This window comes from Myxine glutinosa, chromosome 10, assembly GCF_964187855.1.
Source record: "Myxine glutinosa chromosome 10, kmMyxGlut1.1, whole genome shotgun sequence".
Lineage (NCBI taxonomy): Eukaryota > Metazoa > Chordata > Myxini > Myxiniformes > Myxinidae > Myxine > Myxine glutinosa.
Window position 1 is genome coordinate 137,149,062 of NC_136270.1, and position 20,642 is coordinate 137,169,703.

General features: G+C 49.0%; 1 protein-coding gene across 2 annotated transcripts in view; it reads left to right on the top strand.

The window, feature by feature from the left end:
- The window catches only part of LOC137433732 (uncharacterized), a 43,310-nt gene extending 23,733 nt beyond the window's left edge, over positions 1-19,577 (top strand). For both annotated transcript variants that reach the window (XM_068126006.2, XM_078786179.1), the window contains exons 2-3: positions 18,144-18,270; positions 18,383-19,577. In XM_068126006.2, coding sequence (XP_067982107.2) covers positions 18,144-18,270; positions 18,383-19,201 — 946 coding nt within the window. In that variant the 3' untranslated portion in view covers positions 19,202-19,577. The remainder of the gene's footprint in view (positions 1-18,143; positions 18,271-18,382) is intronic.
- Positions 19,578-20,642: the final 1,065 nt, after the last annotated feature.

Here is a 20,642-nt window from a genome sequence, read left to right on the forward strand (position 1 = left end):
CAGCCATGGCTCCTCAGCAAAGGACTTCTGCGACTCACTGGGACTGACACAATCTGTCAATTTCCCGACCCGGATCTCAGTCAACGGAACATCTTCTCTTCTGGACTTGGTTATGACTAACTTCCCTGAAAATGTCTGCTGCTCTTCTTCTGCTCCGATCGGATCATCTGATCATGTCCTTGTTAAAGTGGACATCTCTCTGACCATCCTCAGGGAGCCTGCTCAGCGTCGACGAGTCTGGCATTTCACTCAGGCCAACTGGCACGGTCTTCAAGCAGCCATCAATCATCTGGACTGGTCTCCCATCTCTACCACCTCTGACATCAACTCATCCTGGGAATTCTTCCAAAGTAAATTGCTCTCTCTCATGCACAGATTTATCCCATCTCGTCTTCAGTTGTCATACCCTTCCTCCCGTCCATGGTACACGGAATCTTGTGGTGAGGCTGTTGCCCAGAAACAACTTGCCTTCGTCTCCTGGAAAGCAAATCCAACGGAAGGAAATCTCATTTCCTTTCACAAAGCCCGAAACAAGTGTGTGTCCACCCTCAGGAGAGCCAGGAAACAATATCTCTCCGTTCTCAAGACCGAACTCTCTTATCTCTCTCCCTCTTCCAAATCCTGGTGGCGTCTGGTCAAATCCGTTTCTGGTGTTTGTTCCCCCTCCATCCCCTCCCTTACCTCAAACGGCTACACAGCTGACTCCGCACGTGAAAAAGCTGAATGCCTCAACTCTGTGTTTGCCTCTAAATCTTGTGTCCCAAACCCATCCCTCTCTGTACCCACCATACCCAGTCGTACCCTGCTGCTCCTGGACTCCGTGTCCTTTCCTCCTGACAAGGTGGAAAAGTTTCTGTCAACCCTCGACTCTGATTCTGCAACTGGACCCGACGGCATCAGCCCACGGGTCCTAAAATCCTGCTCTGCTGCTCTATCTCACCCTCTCTCTGTTCTCTTCACCCTCTCTTTTGCTCAAGGTCAACTGCCATCTGCTTGGAAATCAGCCAACATCACCGCTTTGCACAAAAAAGGTGCAAAAACAGATCCTAGCAACTACAGACCAATCAGCCTTCTCCCAATTATCAGCAAAGTCATGGAATCCATCATTGCTTCGGATATGAAATCTTTCCTCTTCTCCAATGGCTTGATCTCTGATCATCAATTTGGTTTCAGACCAGGTCACTCTACTCTGGACATGCTGCTTCTGCTGTCTCAACAATGGATGGAGGTCCTCAATGCCAAACAGGAAATTAGAGCTGTCTCCCTCGACATATCACGTGCCTTCGACACGGTCTGGCACCCCGCTCTGCTCACCAAACTCTCCTCCTTTGGTATACATGGAAATCTCCACGCATGGCTGGCGGACTTCCTCTCTAGTCGTCGTCAACGTGTGGCCCTGAATGGGTTTCTCTCATCTCCTCTTCCTGTTCAGGCTGGAGTTCCCCAAGGCAGTGTTCTGTGCCCCGTGCTTTTTCTGGTCTTCATCAATGATCTCTCTGACTCTCTCGAAAATCCTCTCTATCTCTTTGCTGATGACTCCACTCTCTGCCGCTCCATTCCTCTTCCCTCAGATCGGCAGTCTGCTGCCTCCTCACTCTCTGAAGACCTGGACAAAATCACAGACTGGTCAAACAAGTGGAACATGTCTTTCAATCCTGACAAATCTCACACTCTTACTATGTCTCTCCGAAAAGATCGACTGGACAACCCTCCCATCTACTTTCTCAACAATCCTCTCCAAGAAGTTCTGTCGCTCAAGATTTTGGGTCTCACTATCTGCCATGATCTTTCTTGGGAAAACCACATTTCCAAGCTGGCCTCCAAAGCCAGTCGCCGACTGGGCATCCTCCGTCGTGCGAAGTCCTTCCTCGGCACACCTGAGCTCCTCACCACATACAAGGCTTTCATCCGCAGCTCAATGGAATACTGTTCTCCCCTATGGGCCGGTGCTCCTGCCTCACACCTAGCTCGGCTTCACGCTGTTGAAACCAAAGCTTTCAGAATTATTGGAATTTCCCGCGATGAAGCTATCTCTGAGGGCCTTTCACTCACTCACCGCAGGCAGGTAGGTGGTCTTTCTGTCTTCTACCGACTCCTCTCCGGCCTTGCACCCCCAGCTCTCTCTGTGCTCTGTCCCCCAAATATTCCTACAGGTCGCACAAGATCTGCCAGCAACCCTCTGATGGTTAAACTGCCGAAATCTCGGCTCTCTGCTCACCTTCACTCTTTCATTCCTCTTTTCTGCCGCCTCTGGAACAAACTCCCTCACTCCCTTCAATCCCACTCCTCCCTCCAGGTCTTTAAAACAGCTGTTCACCACCATCTCTTATCTTCCCCCATCCAAAACCTTGATCTTTTCTACCCCCGCTAATTCACCCCAGATCCACCTTGTTTGAAATTCCAACTTCTTTCCTGGAAATCCTGGCAGTGTCCATATGTTTTATACCTCTCCCACCGCCCCCTTCCCACGCTTCCCCCCCCCCCCCCAAAGCCCTCGCCCTCTCTCAGATCTCTCGATGTCTCCATGTCTCTCGGTCCCTGCTCTCAAATGTTGTTTTGTGTCCTTCCCCCTCTCTCCCCATCTTGTCTACCGCTCCCTGTTATATGTTTTATGTGTCGGTTTGTCTTTCTGTGTGATTAATGTTCGCTCTTTCACGAGCCTCGATCTTGTATACAAAAAAAAAAAAAAAAAAAAAAAAAAAAAAAAACGTTGACACATACTCTACCACTGTTGACTGCGACTCCTCCTGTAGCCACTGTTGTTTCACCAATTTCAATGGTCCTCGAACTGCGTGTCCAAACACAAGTTCAAAAGGACTGAATCCCAATGACTCCTGAACGGATTCCCTCGTAGCAAACAACAATGAAGGTATTCCTTCATCCCAATCCTTGTCACATTCAAAACAATACGTTCTGATCATATTCTTCAATGTCTGGTGAAACCTTTCCAAGGCCCCTTGGCTCTCGGGATGGTAAGTACTTGATCTTACTTGCTCCACTCCCAACAGGTGTAGCACTTGCTGAAAAAGCGTCGACATGAAATTGGAAACCTTATCAGACTGGATGACCTTAGGTAGGCCAACCAAAGTGAAAAATTTAATCAAGACCTTCGCAATAACTGCTGCAGTAATTTTTCGAAGAGGCACTGCTTCTGGGAACCTCGTTGAAGCGCACATGATGGTCAGCATATACTGATGTCCAGCCTTAGTTTTAGGTAAAGGGCCTACACAGTCAATAATGACACGGCTGAATGGCTCTTCAAAAGCTGGAATGGGTTTTAAAGGTGCGGTTGGGACTTTCTGATTAGGTTTTCCCACCAGCTGGCAAGAATGGCAAGATTTACAGAACTCCGCCACATCACGTCGCAATCCTGGCCAGAAAAAATGTACCAAAATTCTGTCACATGTCTTGTTCACTCCAAGGTGCCCGGCCAAAGGTGTCTCATGTGCCAAACTCAATATCTCCTTCCGGTACGGTGGTGGCACCACAATTTGGTAATGAACTTTCTACTCGTCATTTGCTGGCACCTCCGGTGGTCTCCATTTTCTCATGAGTATTTCCCCTTTCATGAAGTAACCAACAGGTATCTTCATAGCCTCTTCCTCTGTAACGGCTTTACCAATCAAACTCCGGAGCTCTGAATCTCTGTGTTGTTCTTCAACAAGTCTCTTTCGGACAAGCACCGTCTGTTCAGCCTCGTTCCCAGATGTCTCCGACGGACACTCCATTTTTTCTTTTGGTCCAGATGCCACCTTTTCCTTAAGTTCCTTGATGTCACTTCCTTTCCTATTACCTCTTCCAGACATTTCCTCCAATACCTCTAAGGAACCCAAATCCACATCACCTTCCTTCTCCTTCTCTTCAGAGCACTTCCTACCCATAGCACTTGTCACGGCACAGGATGGAAAGATACCCGGAATCTCCTGCTCTAACTGCGCTGTGTTATTTTCCATACTGGGCTTTTCAACCAACACCGGATTACCAGAAACTCGACCCCCGGCCAAATCGTTCCCAATAATAAAAGAGATTCCCTCTACAGGAAGAGTGGCTTGTAACCCCACAGTGACCAGTCCTGACCCCAAATCAGACTTCAAATGGATGACATGAAGAGGAGCTTTAACATAGCCACCAACCCCCTGTAAGAGAATACTAACCCCCGTGGCCGTCTTCTCCGACAATGGCAAAATGCCCTCAAGCATCAAAGATTGATGTGCTCCTGTGTCCCCCAATACCCCTAACAGGTCTCTGGTTCGTCAAGTCTCCATCCAGTGACACAAACCCCTGGGAAATATAAGGTTTGTAACCCTCTTGGACAAGGTCATTCTGTGATGCCGTAACTTTGGCACGGGAACCTTCACAAGGCACTGTCCTCCAAGGACGATTTCTCGCATTGGCCAACACATTCGGAGTTGCGCTAGTCTGACTCCGCTCCTGATTTTTCCTTTTCAGGGCATAACATTGGGACATCAAATGCCCAGGTTTCTTGCAAAAAGCGCAAGTAGGCCCGGACGAAAAACTCGTGGTCTGCCTCGGGCCCCCCGGAAGATAGCTATGCCTTGGAACTGCAGTCTTCTGATCCCTAAAAGTCGTGGTATCAGATTTGTCCCCATAGTCCTCTCTAGGCCGCCTCCATGAAAATTTGTTCTCCGAACCTGATTTACTGTAACTCCCCTGGCTAACTCTAGGCGGGAAGTTAGGTTTCTGGAACCCCATCCAGTGTGTCAAGGCATAGTCATCTGCCACTGTTGCTGCCTCATATAACTCCGGTACCCTTTTTTCATCCAGATGCACTTTAATGTCCACGTGGACACACTGTTTGAATTCCTCCACCAAGATCAATTGTCGTAAAAGGTTGACGTCTTTCCCAATCTCCTTCGAGTCACACCAGCTGTCAAACATAGTTTCCTTCATTCTGGCAAACTCCACATGGGTCTCACTTTCCATCTTCCTGGCATTCCTGAATTTTTGTCGGTAAGCTTCAGTGACCAATTCATAGGCTTTGAGAATGGCTTTCTTCACTCTCTCATAATCTGCACATTGGTCAATCAGTAAAGCCGAAAATATATTTTGAGCTTTACCCACCAGAACACTTTGTACTAACATCGTCCAGGACCCCACAGGCCATTTTAGCATTTGAGCCACCTTCTCAAAATGTAAAAAGAACTTGGCTACCTCCTTTTCATTGAAGGGTGGAACCAGCCTCACATGCCTACCAACATCCCAAGAGTTCTGACTGGTTGTCGAACTAGCCGGCATGGATACTACTTCTCTCCGTTCCCCCAGTACTTCAAGCTCCTTGAGTTTAAGTTCCCTCTGATACTCCATGTCCCGTTCCTTTAACTCCCTTTCGGCTCTCCTTTCCTCTGCTCTTTTCTCTGCTCTTCTCTCCTCGAGTTCCTTTTCTGCTTTCCTTTCCTCTGCTCTTGCCTCTGCTCTTTCCTTTTCTGCTTTCCATTCCAACTCTTTTAACCTTTCCTGGCTCTGCAGTTGCATCTCCATTTTCTGGATCTCCACATTTCCTTTTTCCTCTGGTAACCAATCCAAGGCTACCTCTTCCCATGTTCCTTGTCCCACTAGAGACTCTCCCACCAATGTCTGCATCTCTGCTTTCTTCATCCTAACTCGGACCTCCAAGTTAAAATACAGACTTGGCATTTAATATGGAATATTTTTTTTGTGGGGGTGAACTTACTTTTCAAGATGTCTCAGAACCAAAAGTTCATTGGAATTATGTTGATATTATTCTAGATTTTGTTAATGTGACCTTTAAAAGAAACAAAAACCACATTTGACATTTCGAAACAAATAAATTGATCCTTGAAAGTGATGTAAATTGATATCGAACTCAATTCACGGACAGTACTGTGTTAAACTTCTGTACGTTTTCCAGAAGTATCTCTTTATTTTACACATTAGCCAATTTTTTTTTTAACAAAAACAAAAGTTAAATTACGACTGGGATTAAGGACAGTAAAATTACAGTTCAGTACTTCTTGTAACCCCCACGAGCATTCAGGAGAGCACCTACACGTTGAGGCATGCTGTTCACGAGATTTGCCAAGGTTTGGACAGGAATCGCTTGCCATGCAGTGACAATAGCCTGCTGCAATTCACGCACAGAGGTCGGCTGCTGGTCCAAGTGGTCGATTTGACGCGTTAATTCTGCCCACAAGTTCTCTATCGGATTCATATCCGGGGACATGGCAGGCCACTCCATATGCTCTACACCACGGTCAGCAAGAAAGTGTTGGATCATGTGAGCTCGATGAGGCCATGCATTGTCATCTTGGAAGACAAAGTTTTCTCGAAAGGCTGCACGAGCAAATGGAAGCAATGTTTCTTCCAGAATGGCCCTGTACTTGAACTGGTTCATGTTTCCATTCAGAACAACCAGGTCAGTTTTGACCCCTGCATGAAAAGCAGCCCAAACGGTCACCCAACCACCTCCAGCTTGGACTCTTGGCACTATACAATCTTTGTTGTAGGCTTCATGCACTTGTCTGCGCACTCGGACGCGGCCATCTTGACGATAGACCAGAAATCTAGACTCGTCACTGAAGATCACACGATTCCAGTGTCCTGGCTGCCATTGACGGTGCTCTCTGGCCCAATGCAATCGGCGCTGGCGGTGTTGTCTGGTCAGGTGTGGCCTTCTCAGGGGACGCCTGGCACGATAGCCTGCTTGAACCAGTCATTGGTTGACTAGCCTTCTGGATACAGGCACATTTGTCAGTTGCTGCCACTCAGCCCGAAGCCGATTAGCTGACTTGGTACGGCCATTGCGGACTAACCGATGCAGCTGGCGATCATCCCTCCTTGTGGTTCTGCGGGGACGTCCTGGCCTCGGTATTGGAGTAGGGACACCCCTCTGAGCATTTCGTTTCAGGATCTTTGACACCTGACCTTGAGTGATGCCATACTGCCGAGCAATAGCACGCTGTTTCATGCCGTAATTTTATAAAGCCACCACTCCATGACAAACAGCATTGCCGAGTTGACGGATCATCTCCAGAGGAAGCGGCAATAACTTTTGGAGACGTGCAGCAGTTGTTTTCCACTAATACAGAACGCAACAACCCTTGTATACCCGACTGTGAAGCCAATCATCAAATGCACCTGTCCGTTCATTTTGCCACGCCACCTGGGATATAATCCTATTGTTGACTTCTTGCTGAGACAGACAATCAGTGACAGGGTTCTTTTAACAAATAAATCACCAAAGTGTAAAAGAAACTCACCAGATTGATATACTGAGTTAAGAAAGTAAACCCAAGTCAAGAAAAAAAATTATTCCATATTAAATGCCAAGTCTGTATTTGGCCAATATCATGAGTTCCGATCTTTTTAACGCCTGGAACTGTGCCTCGTGAGGGGACGTCGCAAACTTTTATATGTCAAACACCATGGTGACTATTAGTTAGCACCTGTTAACCTTCACACATAAATTTCAAATTTTTAGAAAAATTTGGGAATGTTAGAAATTTCCAAATTTGGGAATTTCGGGAATGTTAGGTAATTCAATCCTGGACGAGCCCCCAATTTCAGTTACGTGCTCCCCCCCAAACCCCGGTCACGGTGTACCTCTGAGCTCCGAAAGGAGTCACGGCAGACAGATGTGTTATTATGTGTGCCAAAGACCAATGGTGAAACCACACCAACCAATCAATACCAAAACCAAGTATTGTATTACTTTCACACAAGAATAACGACTTGCACAAGTACAATAGTAATCAATTGCACAACAGATATCATATCATTCCTATGATGGTACCATCAGTGTCTTAACTCGGCAACTCACGGTGCTCCACGTGAGCGAAAAGTATCATTCCCAAAGTCACTGTCCCGGCACCAAGCCAAAATCGATCCACGCTCCGGTGATCGCAAGAAAAAGGTCATATATGAGACCAGAATCCAGGTCAGCTGACAGTCAAGGCTGCTGAAGAGCCGCTGGGTTGAAATCGGGCCAACGTCTGTCAGGCAAAGGTGCACCAGAAAGGCGACTGGGAAATCACACCTTGGGTTCACAATGACGCTGGTATGAACGATCAGCGGCTCCCAAACGGAGAACCGCAAATTCCCAATCAAAATCCACATTACACACGCGAACCAGGCTAACGGCTGGGTGCGGTGAAATGGCTGGAGCGAGGTGAAAAGGCTGGAGCGAGGCGAAATGGCGGACGGGCCCGTAATGGAGGCATACCTGCTCTCCAACAACGATTCACTTCGGAATCAACTGCAAAACCCGTCACGCAGGTTTATCTGTCACAGCGATCACGACTCTGTCACAGTAATCCCTTTCCCGGGAAAGCCAATCTTCGCTCGTGACTCACGTTCAGCTCGAGACCTCAAAGCAGCTCGGCCTTTCTCTCCCGACCTCACTTGCTCCGATTTCGCCTCCTCTTCTTCTCTTCCAGTTTCTCCCGACCCATTTCGTTTTTCTTTTAAAACACTAATTTTTCCTTTTGAGGACAGTTATCTCCATTTCACTTAAACTATAAGAATAATAGTACATGGAACTCAAAATGCTTCCAGTGGATGAAAACTACAAAGACGGAAGTGACGAATCCGTAACAGTATGTATGTGTGTATGTGTGTATGTGTGTGTGTGTGTGTGTGTGTGTATGTATGTGTGTGTGTGTATGTATATGTGTGTGTGTGTATGTGTGTGTGTGTGTATGTATATGTGTGTGTGTGTGTGTGTGTGTGTGTGTGTATATGTGTGTTATGTTATATGTGTATATGTTACTGTGGCAAAAAAACGTAGAGCCTCCGCTCCTCGTGGCCCCACTAGTGCCCCCAAAGTAGTTGTACTGGATACGAGTGGTGCAGTAGGTGAGGAACCTCAAGGTAGTGAGAAAAAAGATGGATTACCCTCCAATGATGGAATTTTAATCCAAAGTGCACAAGGTGGTGTGGCGGGCACAACGGTCAATAATTCCGCGCACCAGTGGGTGGCGCGAGCGTCCGGGTGTGGAACTGAAATACATGCCCCGCCTTACGGCCGACCAGCCACGCCCGGGGGCAAGGCGTGGCCTCGGGACATATATGCGGGCTCGAAAGTCGAGCCCGCCCAGTGCTTACGTGCGAGCTTGTATTAAAGTGCTTTCGTTTGTATCTACGCATTGTGGCCTACCTTCTTGGCAAACAAATTGTGTGTGCACAGCACCACACTGGTGACCCCGACTGGTTCAGCCGTTGCTGACCCCCGAACACGCCATGGCTATCAACGCCGTCACCATCAAACTCCCAGAGTTCTGGGAAGCGCAAGCCGACGTTTGGTTTGTGCAGGCCGAAGCTCAATTCCAGCTCCGGGGCATCACGGCGGACGACACCATGTACTACCACGTGGTCGCCGCCCTCGGGCCCGGCACTGCCGCCCACGTCGTGTCCATCCTTCGGCGCCCACCGGGCGCTCACAAGTACACAGCGCTCAAACGTCTTCTCCTCGCCACGTTCGGGCTCACGGAGGCCGAACGCGCCAACCGCCTCCTGGACCTTCCCGCCCTCGGCGACACACGACCGTCCGTTCGGATGGATTTTATGTTGTCCCTTCTTGGAGACCAGCGCCCGGATTTCCTGTTCCGAGCGCTTTTCCTCCGCCAGCTACCTGTGCAGGTGCGGCTCGCGCTGGCCAGTTCGAACTTAACGGAACCCCGCGCCCTGGCCGGAGAGGCGGACAAATTTTTCGCGGCCTGCGACACGCGGTCGGTGTACGGTGCTGCCGTAGTGGATCCCGGTGCGGAGGCTACAGCGCCCCCTGCTTCCCTCGTGGCCGCTGCTATGCCCCGCCCACTACCGCCACCGCCACCACCACCACCGCCGGCATGGCCGACGCGGCAGCCACCACCGCAAACCTGGTGCTACTATCATGCCAGGTTCGGCCGCAAGTCTAGAGCGTGCCACCAGCCGTGTTCTTTCGACGGGTCGGGAAACGACCGGGCCGGCGCTCACTTGCGGCCATGAGCGTCGGCCATTCCGGCAGCCTCCTGTTCATCACAGACACCTCGTCTGGTCGTCGTTTTCTGTGCGACACGGGAGCGCAGGTAAGCGTCCTCCCTGCCTCCGCGTCCGACAAGCAAGCTGCGGGCCGGGGCCCCGCCTTGCTCGCTGCCAACGGAACACCCATTCGCACATTCGGGAAGCGTTGCTTCTCGCTGCGTTTCAGGGGGCAGCACTTCAAATGGTCTTTCGTCACCGCCAGCGTGCCAATGGCCCTGCTCGGTGCGGACTTCCTTTGTGCGAATGGGCTGTTGGTGGACGTTAAGCGTCGACGCCTCGTCCAGGCCGAAACCTTCAGCTCGCTCGCTTGTTCGCTGAGCGGCTCGTTGAGCAGCTCGCTGAGCAGCTCACTGAGTGGCTTACCAAGCGCCTTGCTGAGCGGTTCTGTCCCGGCGAAGTTAGTCTGTACGCTTCCGGCAGCGGACGAGTTTACCCACCTCCTCGCCAGTTTCCCGGCACTCACGCGGCCCACATTTTCAGCGGTGGCCATCAAACACGGGGTGGAGCACCATATCCTCACCGTCGGACCACCGGTCTACGCCCGGGCGCGCCGCCTCGAACCCCACGAAGCTCGCCGTGGCGAAAGCAGCCCCTTGTTTTCGCGATGGCCAAGGTCGCCGAGCCATGGTCGGCCCAGCAGCAACGTCACCTCTCTGCCGTGTCCGAGTACACGACGGACATCCATCACGTCGCGGGTAAGGACAACCCGGTGGCAGATTGCCTTTCCCGGTCCGTCGCACACGCGGTCCACCTCGGGATCGACTATGCCCGGATGGTGGCAGACCAGACCGCCGACCCCGGCGTCCAGGCCTTGCGGACCGTTGTCACGGGCCTCCGCGTCACCGAGGTGCCGTTCGACGTCGCGGGCACTGCCCTCTTGTGCGACGTCTCCCTCGGCCGGCCTCGCCCCATCGTGCCCGCTGGCTGGCAGCACCCGGTTTTTGATGCCATCCACGGCCTGTCCCACCCGGGCACGAAGGCCTCCCAGAAGCTCGTCGCGGCGAAGTTCATCTGGCATGGCCTCAGGAAGAACATCCGTGACTGGGCCAAGACATGCCTCGCATGCCAGCTCGCAAAAGTCCACCGCAACACCCAAGCCCCGTTGGCCCCGTTTACGGTAACCGAGCGTCGGTTCGACCACGTCCACGTTGACTTGGTGGGACCTCTGCCCCCCTCGCGGGGTTTCACCCACCTCACCATGGTGGACTGCACCACCCGGTGGCCGGAGGCCGTGCCATTGGCGGCGACGGCTGCGGCTGACGTCGCGCAAGCCTTCATCGCCACGTGGGTTGCTCGGTTCGGCGCCCCCTCGGACATCTCGTCCGACCGCGGCCCCCAGTTCACCTCGGAGCTCTGGGGAGCAGTGGCGCAAGGGCTCGGCGTCAAGCTGCACAGCAACACAGCTTACCACCCCCAGGCCAATGGCCTGTGCGAGCGCTTCCATCGCTCAATGAAGGCCGCACTCCGGGCCAGCCTCCGCGACGGCAGCTGGGCCGACAGGCTCCCCTGGGTCCTGCTGGGCCTCAGGACGGCGCTCAAGGACGACCTGCGCGCGTCCTCGGCAGAGCTGGTCTTCGGGCAACCACTGCGGGTACCGGGCGAATTTATCCCCGACTCCACGGCCCCTTGGTCCGCGGCGCAACAGCGCTCCACCCTTCAGCCACCTGGACGTTCGCCCCGGTGCCGATGGCACACCACGGTTGCCCGTCCTCCCACGTTGCCCCGGAGCTTCGCATGGCGGAGTACGTTTTTGTCAGGCACGACGCCCACCGGGCGCCGCTGCGGCTCCCGTACGACGGGCCCTTCCGCGTGCTGGAGACCGGGGACAAGCATTTCACCGTGGACATCGGCGGTACTCCAGATCGTATCTCCGTGGACCGCCTCAAGCCGGCCCACCTCGATCTGGACCACCCCCCGCAAGCAGCTCTGCCTCCGCGGTGAGGCCGCCCCCCGGCGGGCAGACCCCCGGCACCCCCCAGCCCCGCCATCCCGCTACCCCCCAGCCCTGCACGCATCGCCAGAGGGCGTTTCGGCCGGGTCATCCGGCTTCCCCTCAAGCTCACCCTTCAGGTGCATGGGAATTATGGGGGGGCGCGTGTGGCGGACACAATGTCAATGGGCAATAATTCCGCGCACCAGTGGGTGGCGAGATTGTCCGGGCGTGGAAGCGCAGCTCAGGCCATGCCCGGAGCAAAGGCGTCACGAAGCACAGGGTGGAACTGAGATACATGCCCCGCCTTTCGGCCGACCGGCCACGTCGGGGGCAAGGCGTGGCCTCGGGACATATATGCGGGCTCGAAAGTCGAGCCCGCCCAGTGCTTACGTGCGAGCTGTTAATAAAATGTTTCAGTTTGTACAACGCGTTGTGGCCTACCTTCTTGGCAAACGAATTGTGTATGCACAGCACCACAACATTTTGCTCGCGATTGCGGATTTGATCGACGTGAGTAACATTCGTGCTGTGTCCCATTTGAATCACAAAATTGTGGTTTTTGTTTCGCAAATAAGTCTGGCCGATATTGTTGTGCAGAACGGTTTGACCTTGGGAGACGATCTGTTTGTTCCTGTGTCGTCGATGGACACGCCGCAGTTAAAGTCATTTTGAGCAATGTTCCGCCTTTTCTAGGTAACGAGGAAATCCTACATAAGCTAGGTGAGTTTGGTACTGTCGTCTCTCGAATCATTAGGGTTCCTCTACGTACGAGAAACGGCAGGTTGAAGCACGTACAATCGTTTAGACGTTTTTGTATTGTTGTTTTAAAAGACGCAGCGAAGCAGTTGAGCACCTCCCACACCTTTAAAGTAGGCGAATATGAATATAGAATCTTCATGGCGACCGAGACCTTGATCTGCTATGGATGTGGAGCACACGGACACACTAAGCAGTATTGTCCAGACGCCAAGAAGACGTACGCTACAGCAGCTGGGTCGGCCCCCCTTGTGACTGATGCAGTGCCCCCTGTTAATGAGCTTGGTGGGGTACAGAGATCCACACCAGAAGACCAGGGTGTGGCAAATGGTGGCGGTGTTGCTGAGGTTAGTGCAGCAGGGGAGCACCCAGTCGATGTGGACAAGAGGCTACAACCTCAAGATAATATGGTTTTTGAGGAGGTATTGATGAAAGGCACCGAGGCTAAGAGGAACTTAAAACGTACCTTTTTGAGCGCCGAGGTGGAAGACAAAGGTAGCAAAGTGATACTCATACAAACAAGCAGTATCTCAGACTATCCTGATGATTCTCAGCAAGATGGGTAAGGTGGTGATGAAACAGAGGAGAGTAGGACTTCACCCCTTGCTCTTGTTGAAGAAAATCAAAGCACCAGTATTGGTTGTGATGATGGGACCATTGTCCCTTGTGACAACGAGCAGTCCCAGGTCCTGAATGACAATGGTTGTTGCTCACATCCGGTTGAAACGACCAAGGATGATGGTCCAAGCAGACCTATAATAGGCAACAGTGGTGGCACAGATGTGTCCCTGGTGATGCAACAAGAAGACTGCAGTGTTGATGGCACAGAAGGTGTGCCAGCACCTGACACACAACAAAGGAGTTCCAACGTTGATGTGGTTAGGGAGCTGGATGAGGAAGCTCAAAGCCTTGTGTCTGTGAATGATCAGGAAGAAGAATAGATGGAAGCAACAAAGGAAAATGTCATCAGGTTCCTAAACGAGACGTTTAGGCAACGCTACGTTGTGATCAAAGACCATTTTCCCGATGTGAAAACTTTCATCAGGGCTGCAAGACCCCTCCTGCAAAGAAATGACCCAATGGAAATCTCGGAGGCCCAATTTCAGCGTCTTCGGAAAGCGGTCACAAAGGTGAATAAGGAATTGCAGGCGGAAGGTGAGTTACCTTTGTAAATGGCAATGCGAGAGATATGTATCGCATCCCTGAATATCAATGGGGGTTGTACCCCCTTACGAAAAATTCAGACAATTCAGGCAATGGAGAGGGTAAAAGCCGACATCATCCTGATACAAGAGACTCATGCTCCGAACACCCTGGTTGCTGAATGGGGAAAACTTTATCGAGGGCAGTGGTGGATGAGTGGTTTTACCACACCCAAAGCTGGTGTTGCCATCGCCTTAAGTGATAGAATCCCTGCTCGGAAGATTGTCTTTAAGGAAATTTATAAGGGGCATCTGATAGCGGTGGAATTATATTGCAACACACAAAAGATCATCATTGTGAATGTATATACACCGAGTGAACCCATGGAAAGAAGAGTGTTCTTTTCCACTCTGCATGACTTTGTAAAAGGACTGGATACAACCGCTTTCATCTGTATTGCTGGTGATTTCAATTGCACGATCAACCCTTCCGTAGACAGGACCGGTCATGAACCCCATCCCGCTTCCACGAAGTTTTTGGAGAACATCATCAAAAATCAGCATCTGAAAGATGTTTGGATGTTGCAACATCCAACTTCACGGTGCTATACCTGGTGCAGATGCCATGATGGGAGGATATCAATGGCAAGGCTAGACAGATTTTACGTGAATAAGCCAATGCTAAACGTGATGGCCACAACCCAGATACTCCCAACTGGTTTCACAGACCATTACCTGGTTTCAATGGGTTGTAATTTGCCTCTGGCCTCAGGTGGTAGTGCGTATTGGTCACTTAATACCCACCTGCTGAATGATATGAAATTCAAAGATACTTTTCGAGCCGTGTGGGAAAGAATTCGGTCCTCCAAATTTGAGCATGCTAACCTTCGACTGTGGTGGGACCTCGCAAAGGGTCAGGTCACATCGTTCTGTCAACAATATAGTCTTTATGCCACTAAATTGCAAAATCTCTCGATTGATTCATTAAAGGCTGAAATTGCAGCCCTGGAGGAAAACATTAATACGGCTGGGAAAGACACTACAGGTGACCGGCTGCTATGGACTAAAAAGGCAATCTTGACTGATTTGGTACGGCAGCGGGCAAGGGGCACCCTGGTACGCATGAGAATGAGTTATTTAACGTTGGATATGCCAAATAAGGCCTTGTTTGGTTTGGAGAACTCTGTCAAAAAATCACAACAGATTCACAGGCTACGTGCTGCTAATGGGTCAATAGTGACCTCCCAACAGGAGATTAAGTCTGTTTTGAAGGGTTTTTATCCAAACTTGTACTCCCCCCAGAGCATAAGTAATGAGACCTTGCAGGAGTTGACTACTGGGCTTCCGAGACTTGAGGAGGACCAGCAACGCACATTGAACATGTCAGTTTCGGCTGCTGAACTTGAAACTGCTATGCGGAGCTTGAAGGATGGTAAAGCCTCTGGGATTGATGGTTTGCCCGGACAGTTCTATAAGACTTTTTGGAACCTTTGGGACCTGACCTGCTTGAGGTATTTTATGAATGCCTTCATGTTGGAGAGCTTCCCCTGTCCTGCAGAAGAGCAGTCATGTGCCTGTTGCCAAAGGCTGGGGACACTCAACTAGTCGAGAACTGGCGGCCTGTCTCATTGCTGTGTGCAGATTACAAGATTTTGTCGAAGGTTTTAGCAAACCGTTTGGGAACTGTGATCAGCTCTATTGTGCACCCTGACCAGACCTACTGTGCACCAGGAAGGTCAATTTATGACAATATATTTTTGATAAGGGATATTATTTCTTGTAATAAGTACTTGCATGCCAGTTTTGGGTTGTTGTTTCTTGACCAAACAAAGGCTTTTGATCGAGTTGATCACACATATTTGTTTTCTGTTCTGGAGCGGATGGGTTTTGGTGAAACTTTCATTTCCTATGTTAAGCTGTTATACACTAACACCTTCTGCATGATGAAAGTAAACAACAGTTTATGTCCCCCTTTTCCTTTCCGACGGGGTATCCGTCAAGGTTGTCCCCTTTCTGGACTTCTGTATATAATTGCCCTTGAACCACTCTTAGCATCCATCAGGCAGCGAATAACTCAGGATGTGGGAGCCGTTTTTGGTTCAAGATTTGTGATCACAGCTTATGCTGATGATGTATGCGTTCTGATTAAAGGCCCAAGTAGTGTTGCTGCGGTGCAGCGTTGCCTTAAAGACTACTCTGTGGCCTCTTCTGCCGAAGTAAATTGGGGCAAGAGTGTAGCCTTATGGTGCGGTTCAGATAACCTTTCTTTAACACTGCCACCGTCACTCCCACATAATGTAGAGTGGAAAACAGATGGGGTCAAATATCTATCTCGGCAACCAGGAAGTAGAAATGAAGAACTGGGAAGGAATGATTGAACAAATTACACACCGGTTGAAACGATGGGAAGGACTGCTGCAATCTCTTTCTTATAAAGGCCGCACTCTTGTCATAAATAACTTGATAACAGCAAGATTATGGCATAAACGAATTGCCTTGCAGCCACCCAAGGAGTTGATGCCAGCCATCCAGCGGGTCTTGATTAATTTCTTTTGGAATGGATACCACTGGCTTCGGCCTCAAATACTGTACCATCCGCGGAAGGAGGGTGGACATGGAATTGTGGATGTGTGCACCCGGCTTATGGCTTTTCGCCTACAGTCTGTGCAACGTCTGTTGTATGCTGAAGAGCTGCCCTGGCGCCCATTTGCGTGTTTTTTGCTGCAACAAGCGGGAGGCCTGTGTTATGATAGGCACCTGTTCCTGGTGAACCTTGACCGTGTCAGCTTAGTTTCAATCCCAATTTTTTTTATCAGGGTTTGCTGACAGTTTGGAAAGGTTTTGGGGTTCATCGTTGCCTTGAGGCTTATAATTGCCGGATGTTTATCCAAGAACCTATTTTCTATAACGGGTTTTTTTCCATGCATTCCTCATAGTCCGACTTTGATTAGGGAATTTACTCAAGGAGGAATTGGCAAAGTTTGTGACCTGAGGGATACATCTGGGACAACATGGATGTCTGCTGGCAGGGTGGCGACCATTCTTGGTTTAAGATCTGTGTGTGTTGTCAGCCAAATTATACACATCGTCAAGAGGAAGTTTAAGGAGTTAAATATTGGCTGGGAAGGTATAGACAATGTCGAGGATTTTTGGCTGTCCTTCCCTGAAATTAAGGTGCTCCCAGCTCTCCAGTCGAATGGTGAACTTGTATCTCCTTTTCATTTGTTAACAAAGGCGGGTATTCACAAGCTCCTTCGAGAAAACCAAGCATCGCCCTTCTCCGGAGTGGCACGAGTGGCTTTGTGGTCAGAAAGGTTAGGGCCAGTATCTCATGCCATGCCACTGTGGCCTAATATGTACAAACTACCTATTTACGGGTTCCTAGCAGATATCCAGTGGAGATTAGCACATTGGGCTCTCCCTACGAACACCTTTGTTCATCACCTTGATAGCTCAGTACCGGTAGCATGCCCCTTCTGTGAACAGAAGGAGGATCTCTTTCATGCCTATGTGAAATGCGAAAGACTAATACCTCTTTTCTCGATTCTCACACACCTTTTTGATCAGTTGTCTTTTCCTTTTACTTCACATTCTTTTATTTTTGGTGTACCTTTCAGACCCTCCTGCAAGGACTCTGGTGTTCTCCTAATCTTCTTAGTTGCTATAGTGATGTTCACTGTTTATAAACAAACCCACCATATCTGCGCATGCACAGCAGCCTGGTTGGCAAAAGCGCAGTGTTTTCGTTTTGCACAATGGCGGCGCTCGACACACATGTGATCGTTTCGGAGTATTTTAATAGTCTTGACACTGTTGCAAAATCTCGGTACAAATCGAAGTTGAGTTATAGGAATGGTGAGGATATTCTTCCGGATCCATTTGCATTGAAAGGATGGCAAAACAATCCATCTTGCTGGCCAGATTTGAACTACGGCGACGTGTACACGTACTTGATCGACACACCAGGTATCTACACAAGGGAGTCACTGAAGGCATTCAGGTCACTAGAGGCATACAATTTTTTAAAAAAGTGGTCATGTGAAGCCACTGTGGTATCATGCGATCGGGAATGATGTACCATTCTGCTTTATCAAAGGCAAAGTCATACCATCACAGCGTCTCAACAACAAACCTCATGAGGCCTGGGTGTGTGTGGGGAAGAAGGAAGCTTCTGTCTACTGTGCACATTGTACATGTATGGCTGGGTGAGGGATAAATATTGCCTTTTGAAGTTTGTCAATTACATACATTGTGCAATATTTATGAGTTTTGATTAAACAAAGAATGATGTTGTTATTGTGTGCCCACTCCAGGTTGGGAGAAGTTTGCAGCCACGTCGCTGCAGTGCTTTTCAAAATAGAAGCCGCAGTGAAGCTGGGATTAACACAGTCGTCTTGCACAAGTGAAGCATGTCAGTGGAACAAGACATTCAGAGAAAAGGTACCTGTCCAATATTTAAAAACATTCGTGTTTCAGAGATTATTTTATATTGTTGTATTTTGATCACAGTTTGTTTGACCCTCGTATTATTTGTTTGTACATATTTTTTCAGTTAAACCCCAAGTCTGTGGTCGACTGCAAGCACTTGCTCAAACGTAACCGCCAGATAGAAGTCAAAACTGTTGTATCCAGCCAGCACAGACAAACACTCCCTGATTTCGATATGCTAAAAGATCTTAAAGCTGTCTGTCCAAATGCAGCATTTTTTAGCCTCATTCCAAAACTGGACGCCAAAGAGACAGACTCCGCTACTGAAGAGGAAGACGAGATGTATCTACCTGAGCCCCTAACCTCACTGTACAGGGAGGAGTATTCCTCTTGGTCACAGTCTGATCTCAAGGCAGAGTGTGACCAGCTACATTTCAGGTTGACCTCAATAACCTGTGACCAGATTGCACAACTGGAGAAAGTTACCAGGGGTCAGGCTGTGTGTCCTCTCTGGTCGGAGCAGAGGAGGGGTCGCATTACTGCGAGTATTGCACATGAAGTTTTCACAAGGAAGTCAACGACTGCACCTGGTCTGCTTGTGAAAAGAATCATGGGCTATGATTCGAGAAATCTAGAGAAAGTGCCTGCTATAAAATGGGGATTAGCCAACGAGTCAAAAGCGAGGGATGCTTATGTCTGCACAAAGTCAGGGGCTCAGCACAAGAACATTAGTTGCCGACTCTCTGGGCTGGTTCTGGATAAGGACCGGCCATATATTGGAGCGTCTGCGGATGGGATTGTGACATGTGATTGCTGCCAACCAAGGGTGCTTGAAATAAAATGCCCTTACAAACACAGAGATGTCTCTACGCTTGAGGCCGCGAGAAATGATCAACAGTTCTGTCTGGATGTTGATGGCACTCTCAAAGAGTCCCATCCTTAGTTATTACACACAGGTGCAACTCCAGATGTTAGTCAATGAATTGCAAGCTGCAGATTTGTGCGTTTTCACAAGCAAGTCATTACATGTTGTGCAAAATATTCCTTTCAATGCACTGTATGTGAATTCTGTTGTGGAAAAATGCCAATCATTCTTATTGTGTGAACTGCTTCCTGAATGCCTAACACGGAGCTTGGAAGAGAAGGAACATTAGAACGACGCATTCAAAGCACAGAGGAACAGCTATATTGCATTTGATTATTGTGCACGTACATGTTTACCAGTTTTGTATTTATTAAAGTTCCGTTTGTCGATCTCAAGTTTGTCATATGAGCTTCCGTGCAATAACAAAGCAACATATTTTGTTCAATATAAAATAATTTTTTATTTAAAAAAAATACCAAAAAGGTTCACTGATACACAAGTGAATACAAGGTCATGCAACAAAGCAAACAGTCTGTCACTGAAATGAAAAACATACCATTCATAGATGAATGCAATTTTGTACAAACATGAGAAGAGGCTGAATAATCTTGTTTTGTGACCAGTCAACAAATAACAGTGTGATATCTGACTAATCTGGTCATATTTCTGACTAATCTGGGGTGCAAATTGGTTATCGCTGCTGCTATCATAACCATGTCATCAATGTGTGGCACGAGACGGGTACAATATTTGCAATTAGTTTAAAAATTTTCAACCTCTCCATCATGCGTTCGATGTGTATCCTCACTCTGGCCAACCTACGAGACATTTCCACCTCCTTCATTGTGAGCTGCTTTTTGGCCCCTGGTAAAACTTGGAATGGCTAGACGAGCACCTCTTATTGCCAGTTCTTCTTCGATAAGAAAACCTCTGTCAGCTAAGACTTGGTCGTCATATTCAATTAGATCCAAAAACCCTGACATTTGAGTTATCATTTTGTCTGACACCCTCCCTCCAAATGCTTTCGATATAAATGATACACCCCCAGCTGGATTTATGCCAACTAATATTTTCAGAGTATTGTGATGCTTGTAGTTTGACCAAGTATGTGCCCGCATTGTCAGATTACGAGCCCTCTCACAAAAGATCTCGGTACAATCGATTATCACTCTACATTTCGAATATGATGGTTTAAATACAGAGGGGAGTGTCCGAATAACATCATCCTTTTCAGGCCATCTGACTAGGAAGCATAACTTTTGGGCTATTTCTGGCAACCCATCATTAATCAATTTGGACACCAACCAACCAAGTAGATACATTAAACCTAAAAGCCAAATCTTGATTGAGTAGACCAAGTCTAAGTTTCATCAATAGCAAGAGAAAAATGCATGGTTGTGACAAGACTTTGGACGTGGGTAGCACAGGTGCACAAAGAACAAGAGCCCACGAAAATACTCCAAAATTTGGGAACCCTGTGAAAAAATTTGTTTTGAACTCCGAATTGCCAGTGACAATA